Below are 9,922 nucleotides of genomic sequence, written 5' to 3'. Positions count from 1 at the left end.
CAATTTGCAAGTACACACTCATATTTTTTACGCAAGTACTAATGTTTTGATAATCTTAAATTAGTTAATATCTATAGACCAACAACAAACTTGTACAAATGCTTCAGGGCTAGACTGTTGAGGGATCTCAAGGTTAGACAAATCTACTATTTTAATTTCTGTTTTTATCTAACGACCCAAAACTTGCTATTTGATTAAAACTGTCAAAATTGTCATAATTTGCTGAGATTATGAGTTTATAATACATTAACAAAACTTTGTCCCGAAATGATCTTTTGTGCTACAACCTGCATTTTGACTTGTGAGATGTCGAACCGTAAAAAATATATTCTATTCTCAATTTGCAATAACCTTGAAAGCTTGTGACCCAAAATTGTCTAATACCGGAAACACCCTTGATAAGCAAACGACCGATCTTTTTGCAAATAAACCTTAATCTGAAGCTAAACTGTTTATTTATTTATGTTCATTCATTAATGCTAGTGAACCGTTTGTTTATTTTGTTAGCGAATGAACATAAACGAACGCTTTCATTTTCTTATCAAAAACACATACATATATTTTTTAAGTTCACTTTACTAATGTAATATGTTCTATTAGGTGATTTCTACGGTTTGGTTTGTGATAATGCGATAATGAAGACGTCGGTTCAAGTTGCAAGAATGAAGACATCGGTTCGAGTTCGAGTTGTTAGAATGAAGCTGTCGATTTTGAAAGTTATTGTGTATTACTTTTATGTTTAAACATATATATATATATATATATATATATATATATATATATATATATATATATTTGTGACAATGAATCTTTTTTGTATATTATTATCTTTGGGTTGTTTGGAAATTCATATTATATTATATATAATATTTTACATTCTGGAAATTAAAAAAATAATAAAAAAGGATCAAATGGTGCGTTCATCAAAACACCAAAATGTGGAGCACCTTAAAAATGTGACGACATAGTAAATCGAATTGCTCGAACCTCTTACAGCTACAATACACAGTGATGTCTTCGTTGCGAATCATAACCTACCATGAGGAATAAAGTATAGTTTTATAAAGTGTAAAAAATAAACACAGTAAAACTAGCCGGAATTTTGAATTACAGAAAGCCCGAAAGATACTAAATCAAGACCAAATATTGAATATCCGATATACCTCGTGAGATGAAGCAGGTAAGTGTAGAAAGTCCCTAATATTGAATTTCAGAAAGTCATCGAGGGGTACGTAACTCATGGAAGTGCAATTGTGAAAAGCTACTTGTGTTTCAAATTGGACATAAAAAAAAATGGTTCTCGTATAGATTCCAGCTGCTTGTTTCTCAAGTGCGAAGTTACTCCATGTTACGGCTCTTGTATATATACAATCATGATCGTTCTTCCGATGTTCATGTCTCTGTTGAGCCAATGTAGTCTCAAAATGTGCCAGAAACTCAACCAAAGTGCAACATGGTTACAAACTTGCCGTAAAATGGTTCTCGCTCTCTGATCTGAATGACGTACGCATTAGACCATACATGGTTTCTTCACGATAGTAAGCAGGAATCCATGACTCTCTAATGTGGAATATATCTTTGAGCCAATCGTGGTCGTTTAACTGAAAATCATTCATTATTGAAGCCAACTCCTTTTCAAACAGTTCATGTGTTATTAAGTCTGTCCAAACAATATCACACAACCGAGTCTTAAAATCTATGGTGTTGTAAAGGCCGGATCCAACCTGAAAGAATATAATGGCATAATATAACACAATCAACAATCTAAAACACTAAAAATATACCACATAACCAAATAAGAGTTCTCTTATACCTTTCCGGATAGCTTATCCATAATATGCCACATGCACAGCCGATGCCTAGCAATAAGAAAAACGTCTTCAATTGCACGTTTCATGGCGGGGTCTTGGTCAGTTACAACAACTGCTAGTTCATAACCAAAAGCGTTCTTAAAACACTTCAGCAACCAAGTGTAAGATTCTGCTGAAAGTTGAATCTTAATATTCAGTTTCAGATTTTGAAGTATATAACAATGAAAGAGAGAGAAAACAAATGAGATTTGAAATCCTACAGGGAAAAGGTATTAAAAACGTGGAGAGAGAGAGAGAGAAATCAAATGGTCCATTTTACCCGTTATTTACTTTCTTTTTATTATTAAATTTGTTTTTATTCATACAGAAGTTACTTTAAAGTTGAGCCATAGATCAATTTCAATGGTTACAAATGAGTTTCAGAGTTTCTTAATCCCATAAGAGTTTTTAATATAACCATACCCGATATTGTAACACCCCGGCTAAAACGGAAACACCTGAGTGTGATGTACAGATTGTTCAAAATACATGTAACACTATTAAGTGACAATATTATCATTAATTAATTTACAAGTCAATTACACAAGTTTGCAATAAGGAATACAAGGAAAATATAAATATAATAAACATTTTGTCCATTTGTTTAAGTAACCTAAGTCTAGTGTCTTCACCAAACTTCATCCTCTAATAATGGTACCTGTAGTATGCATATATATAAAATACGGTCAACTAATTTAATAGTTGGTGAGTTCACACAAGTTTTATATTATTACATAAAAACCATTCAATTCCATGAACAAGTGTAATCGAGTAAGTAAAGTCGTTTCCAGTTGCTAACAACCAACATACTCAAAAAATCCCGCAAGTAAGGTCCTTTCCAGTTGGTAACAACCAAGGTACTCGGATAATGAGCCCCTTTTCCACTCATAACAAAATGGTCCCGAGTGCAAAGGGGGGTGTATGATCATACCTATTGAGGCAACCATGAGCAAGTAATTTTGAGCGTAATTGAGTAAACACACAAGTCCATGATATGAATTGCATTTTTGTAAATGACTCGATAAACCATTGAATAGATAGGATATATATGCTACCCCAAAATATATAAAAGCGTTGAAAATGGGGTGCGAGAAACTCACCTCAAAATTGAAGATCAACTTGAAATAAAAAAGCCGAAAGCACGATAACAAATCCGAAGCAACCAAAAATGCGTTAAAGTGCGTGAAACTATTGAACTTCATGAACTATAATTTAAAAACAAGAACAAAACTAAGTAACGGGATTGTAAATCTTAAATAATTTACTTTTAAGAATTTGTATTATCTTAATATGTTTTATGGGATAATATTACATTTAATTTTAACGGAAATTTTTTAATGGTTTATATGATTTCAATATGAAAGTTACGATAATAAATTGCACGGATTTTAATTGGAAACTTTTATCTCGAACGGATATAATTTATTGAATTGTTGAATTAAAAGATAACAAATTTTAAGTTAACGAGTTGAGATTAGTGTCACATCCCAACCTAAGGCGGAAATTCCAGGGTGTGAATCGTGGTTCACAGCTCACAAGGTACTTCATACAATGTAAAATATGACAATATCTATTTAATTTATATATTTCAGATTTTCAAATATGTGCAAAATTTCCAAACATAACAATAATGATCCAAATCAAAATAAAATTTAAATATTCTTTATTTTTAATGTCTAAAGTATTTCTATGTGTTCTTCACCTTAGCTTTGAATCAACTGATAACCTGCATATGCGTACAAAATAAACATAGATTTGTCAGCAACATATGTTGAATGAGATAATCACCGGCTTTGACACTAATAGTAATATATAATAAATGATAAATGAGCAAACAAAATAATGTGAGTATAAATCAATCAAAGCATGAGCAAATAGTTGTGTTAGTTGACCGTTTGCCTTACGAATCGGGCATTGGCTACTATGACTAGCATACTAATGTGAGTGTAGGTTGACCGTTGCCATGCGAATCGGGATTTAGCTACTAAGACGGCGTATGATCATACTTTAACGTGATTATGATGGACCTCTCCAAATGCGATAAAATAAACACTTAAACAAGTAGCAATTAACATTTAATTGAAGTACACACAATATTTGTGTTTGCTAGTTTGTGTATATACATATGATATAAAAATATGAATTAGATATGCATATGTCCTCAAACCATTTGAAAATAGTAAAATAAAAAGGGGAATGATATCTCACCTTATTGCTTAGGCGAGTGTGCGAGAAATAAGAATAAAAACACGATTAAACGAACGAACCGTCCTTTAATGTGCTGACTGAGACAAACTGAACAGACCTAAAACTTAGAGATAATAAACTATGATTAGAATCGAGAACATAGACGTTGGAGTCGATCAAAACGGATATATAGAACTCTAGTGATGAGATATTTAATATTTAAGCGAGCTTGTACTGACCCGAATCCGAACAGCAAGTCAGAACTCGGGTTTTGGTCAGTAGCCTTAAAATCTCAAAACAAAAATAAAGTCTTCTAGACCAAAATTCGGTTACGATCAGAAGTGATAGAAAACGATTGGTCAAAGTTGTTGACCATTATGCCCTGAAACGGGTCATAGTCAAATTGACCCATCAATTCCCCAATCTCAGAAATTAATTGAGGGTTATTGACTAATGAGTAATAATGAAAAAATTATAGTAAACAACTTACCCAGAAAGTACTTGAATCGATGGGAAACAGATGTCAAAAGCCAGAAATATAGAAAATTCAACACGAACACTAATATCCTTGAGTAAAATAACAAAAACGAAGGTGAAATCGTCGGTTTAATGAAGGTGACGGATGGGAAAGTAATATTTCAGTAAAGTCCTAGGGTTTGGAGGTGTGGCTTGTTTAAATAATTAATAGTTCAACTTGTAGAACAAGAAAATGATTCGTTTAGGTAAATAAATAATATATTGATGACAAAATCGGGTCTTGTGATCTCCAATATATCGATCAAATCCCAATGAATGGACCTAGACACTTCATAATATACGTATTAGTTAACTTGTAGCTCAATTTTCGTGATTTAGGGTCGTTTAGGGAAAGATTTAGCATTAAACGAGAATCGAACACGATTTTGACTAAACAGACCTTCCTTCGCGCGTCGCGAAGGGGGGGAAGGTTATCAGCTTTTGATTTTTGGCAGTTTTATTCCCTGAAGTCCCAAAAATGCATTTTTAAGCCATTTTAAGCAATTTTAAGAGTTTCTTAGGATTATTTGGCATAATTGAAAGTTATAAAATTATAAACTAGATTATAGACAATTAATTACTAATATATGCATGATTTTATTGATACGAAAGATCTTAATTACATTCCCGAATCAGATAAACAAATAGGATAAAATCCGAGATGTTACAATTACGAATACTAACAAACGGATTACGGTTAACTAAAAATAAGCTTAACAAAATTTAAATTTAATGGGTTACGGTTGACGAAATACAAGTTAACGAACTGAAACAAAAGAATTAAAGTTTAATGATAAAATAGTTAGCGAACTAAGTTAAATTAATGGGTTAACGATTATGAGAGTTCGATTTTTAGATGGGGAAATGGTAAAATATATTTTAGACTTAATTTATAAAAAAATTATTTTGTTTAAAAATAATTTTATTTGGTTTATTATGATTTTTACTAATTTATTTGATTTTTAATATATAAGAAATGGTTTTAAAAAAAATAACATAAAATAGTTGCTCTGACCCGGGTTCGAACATGGGTCTGTTGTATGAAACTCATGTGACTTAACCATCTAGTCCAGAATACAAGTTGGGATTATATCAGAAACTTAAATATAAATATAATAACCATTACAAGTTCCTATTCTACATACAACCCTAGATTTCATTCTATTAAATTCATTCAATAATTGATAAAATTAGTTTAGGGTTTTGTTTTGCGGCTCAAAAGGATCCAAAAGCATATAAATATTACCTGTAACTATGAAGGTTTGATGGTGAACTACGATGGCTGGAAAAAGGAATTTGGGTGATCATTTTAGTGCTTAAAGAGAGTGTTTCAGTGGAAGATGATGTTTGGGACGAGTTTAGATTAAGGTTAGGAACCTATTTATAGGTTCAATTGAAGCGTATAACGATTAAAGCTCTTAATTTTGATTTTTATAAATTCCGGCCATTTAAGCTTAGGTTACGGACTAATTAGAAGGAATTATACGTTATGAAGGGTGATTACGGGTTAGATGTTACGTCCTAAAGCCGTTACAACGAAATAATTGTCACACCCCAAACTAAGGCGGAAATGCTGGGGCGTGAGTCGATTGTTCACAGTTCAAAGGTACTATCATAAATAAAATGGCAATATCTATTAAATTAATTATTTCGAATTACAGTGCACAAATATTCATAACACAAACAAATAATTTAAAACAAATAATCTTATCAAGATTTAAATAAAGATAGTCTTCATTAAGTTTCATATGGTTTTTTCTAGATGTCTTTAACGTCAAGCTTCAAGTCACGCGATAACCTACATATGCGTAGAAAATGGAATAGAGTTTGTCAACAACACATGTTAAGTGAGATGACCATCAATTTTCATGAATAATAATAGTATATATATGATATATGATAAAAGATAAATGCGCAAACAAAACAATGTGAGTAATAGTCAATCAAACCGTAAACAAATAGTGTGTTAATTGGTCGTTGCCTAGCGAATTGGGCATTGGCTATTATGACTAGTATACAAAAGTGATTGTCGGTTTACCATCGCCAAGAGAATCGGTCTCAGGTTACTAAGACGGCGTATGATCATACTGACATGCTAGACTTCAAATGGAACTCTTCGAAATATAATAGAATAAAACCACTTAAACAAATAACAATTAGCATTTAATTGAATTATACACAATAATCATGTTTGCGAGTTTGTGTATATATATATGATAGAAAATATGAATAGGTACGCATATGTCCCTAAAACTTTTTAAAAATAGTAAAAGAAAGGGGAATGATCAAACTCACCTGTAAATGATAAATAAATAAACAAGTCGTCTTCTAAGGCGTCAAACAAAGTGAGTCAAATAAACCTGAAACTTTGAGATAAAGAAATATGAGTAAAAAAAAACTCGTTGCCACTAGAATCGTTCCAAACGGACGTCTAGAACTCCGGTTATGATAGATTAAACATTTAAGCGAGCTGGTACCAACCAGAATCCAAACAGCGAGTCGGAAGTCGGTTTTTGGTCAATAGCCTTAAAATCTTGTTACAGAAATAAAAGTCTTTTGGACCGAACATCAGTTCTGACCAGAAGTATGAGAAATCGAGTAGTCAAACTTGTTGAATAAAATGCCCTTGAACGGGTTTTAATCGAATTGACGAGTCAACACCCTTCAATCTCAGAAATTGATTGAAGTTTATTGAATAGGGAATATGTATGAATGATTTATAGTGAACAACTTACCCGGAAAGTATATGAGTCGATGGAAATATGAAGTCAAAGGTTAATATCACTGCAAAATCAAACACTAAAGCGTGTTTCTTCAAGTAATATGGCAAAAATAAAGAAATTTATGAAGAATGGAGGTAGGTGACGGCTGAGAGTAATATAATTAGGGTTTAGGGAAGTTATGGCAAAGGAAAATATGTCTTGTTTATATAAGATACATAAAAACGAACCAAATATAGTTATTTTACTTGTTTAAGAAATCAAATAAGCTTTTAATGACCAACTCAATATAATATGCAGCCATAAATCAATATTAAGGAAGGGGCAATGTATGTGGACAAGTATTTAGTCTATTTTAGATTTCTTGGGGCTTAAAACACATGATATGGTCCAAAAATAATCGATTTTGGGACAAAAACGAACTAAGAAACAATTAACAACCCACCTGAAACAGCCAGCCCCTGAAACAGCGTGCCCCTGCCCCTCCACCGCTCCACCTCCACCTCCACCGCTTGCCCACCTCCACCACCACCCGCCACTGCCCCCTGCCCCTCCACCGCTCCTGGTGACTCATCATTATACAACTCGGGCACTACTTCAGTCGTTGCGCAAGCCGAGTGCACATTTTGGTAAGAGCATTGTGATATGTGCTTCAGTCGTTGCCCGCAACATATCCTCAAGAGTCTGAATGGTCCTCATGGATTGACCATCCGTCTGCGGGTGATAAGCGGTACTGATGAGGAGTTGGTGCCTATCTCCTCATGAAACTTCTTCCAGAACCTGGAGGTAAAACGCGTATCCCTATCTGAAACAATAGATACCGGCACCCCGTGCCTAGAAACGATCTCACGAATAAACACATCGGCCAACTGCTCAGAATTAAAAGTCTCTCGGATCAGCAAGAAGTGAGCGCTCTTGGTCAGTCTATCAATGATTACCCAAATGGTGTTGTAATTACCCCTAGGAGTACGAGGCAGTTTAGTCACAAAATCCATGGTAAGATGCTCCCATTTCCACTCAGGTATTTCCAACGGCTGAAGTTTCCCAAACGGCTTCTGATGCTCGGCCTTAACTTGTAGACACGTCAAACACTTACTCACGTACTGAGCCACCTCAAACTTCATCGCAGGCCACCAACAATTTTTCTTCAAGTCTTGGTACATCTTGGTCGCGCCCCGAGTGAATAGAATAGCGCGACTTGTGTGCCTCATCCAAAATTTTATCTCTGAATCCCCCATACTTGGGTACCCATAAACGACCATCCTTATACTTCACCCCGTCACCGACGTCTTCCAACAATTTCTCCTTACCCCAAACACGTTCTGACATAATCCATTCCACCTGCAAAGCCTCATTCTGAACGCTGACTATTTGCTTCAAAATATCGGGTTTAAGGATAAGCTTGTAAGATTTTACACGAATCGGCTTCGGTCTCTCCTTCCGGCTCAATGCGTCAACCACCACGTTAGCCTTACCTGGATGGTACATAATCTCCAAATCATAATCTTTAATCAACTCCAACCATCGATGCTGGCGCTTATTCAGTTCCTTTTGTTCGAAGAAATATTTTAAGCTCTTATGATCGGTATAGATAACGCAAGGAACACCGTACAAATAATGTCTTCACAACTTAAGCGCAAACACCACTGCCGCCAGCTCCAAATCGTGGGTAGGATAATTCTCCTCATGAGGCTTCAACTGCCGTGAGACATAAGCGATGACTCGACCTCGCTTCATCAAAACACACCCAAGCCCCTGATAAGAGGCATCAGAATAAACCACCAGATCATCAGTGCCATCAGGTAGAGATAAAATCGGGGCATGCGTTAACCTATTCTTCAACTCGAGAAAAGCCTCCTCCTACTCAGTACCCCAAACGAACATAACACTCTTCTTAGTAAACTTGGTCAGCGAAGAAGCAATTTTCGAAAAGTCGGGAATAAAGCGGCGGTAATACCCCGCCAAGCCCAGAGAGCTACGGATTTCAAATGGAGACTTAGAAGACTCCCAATCATTCACGGCTTCCACCTTTGTAGGATCAACCAAAATACCACTCGGGTTAATAACATGACCCAATAACTGAACCTCACGCAACCAAAAGGAACACTTAGAAAATTTTGCATACAACTTGTTCTTTCGCAGAGCTTCCAAAACTTTCGAGAGATGACTGGCGTGATCGGATTCTCTTTTGGAATACACAAGGATGTCGTCGATGAATACAATAACAGAGAGATCGAGCATCAGTCTACACACCCGGTTCATAAGATCCATGAACGCAGCCGGTGCGTTGGTCAAACCGAAAGACATCACGAGGAATTCGTAGTGCCCATAACGAGTGCGGAAGGCAGTCTTAGGAATATCTTCTTCCTGAATCTTCAAATGATGATACCCGGTCCTAAGGTCGATCTTTGAGAACCAACTAGCTCCTTGGAGCTGATCAAATAAGTCGTCGATCCTCGGGAAAGGGTACCGATTCTTAACAGTGAGCTTATTCAATTCACGGTAGTCAATGCGCATTCGCATGCTACCGTGCTTCTTCTTAACGAACAGGACCGAGGCACCCCAAGGTGAGATGCTCGGTTGAATGAAGCCCTTGTCGAGCAAGTCTTCCAACTGGGCCATAAGTTCTTTCATCTCGTTCGATGCTAG

The 9,922-nt window shown here is 35.3% G+C and overlaps 1 protein-coding gene across 1 annotated transcript; it reads right to left on the bottom strand.

Moving 5' to 3' along the window:
• Positions 1 to 1,457: 1,457 nt before the first annotated feature.
• Positions 1,458 to 1,897, bottom strand: LOC143635072 (protein FAR1-RELATED SEQUENCE 5-like). The gene is made up of 2 exons (XM_077102974.1): positions 1,814 to 1,897; positions 1,458 to 1,724 (listed from the first exon to the last, which is right to left on the bottom strand). Exons 1-2 carry the CDS (start codon positions 1,895 to 1,897, stop codon positions 1,458 to 1,460), a joined length of 351 nt encoding a protein of 116 aa, XP_076959089.1.
• Between the last annotated feature and the right edge of the window lie 8,025 nt (positions 1,898 to 9,922).

Source organism: Bidens hawaiensis, unplaced genomic scaffold (assembly GCF_021521415.1).
Source record: "Bidens hawaiensis isolate Kalapana, Puna unplaced genomic scaffold, B.hawaiensis_p1.1 tig00007409_1, whole genome shotgun sequence".
In the NCBI taxonomy this organism is placed as follows: Eukaryota; Viridiplantae; Streptophyta; class Magnoliopsida; order Asterales; family Asteraceae; genus Bidens; species Bidens hawaiensis.
This window is presented reverse-complemented; position numbering and strand designations above follow the sequence as displayed.

Excerpts from the sequence above, each read along its gene's own strand:
- LOC143635072 (XM_077102974.1), bottom strand. The coding sequence starts at position 1,897 with ATGAAACGTGCAATTGAAGACGTTTTTCTTATTGCTAGGCATCGGCTG. Across the intron at positions 1,725-1,813 it reads TGGATAAGCTATCCGGAAAG|GTTGGATCCGGCCTTTACAA; the intron begins GTATAAGAGAAC and ends ATATTCTTTCAG.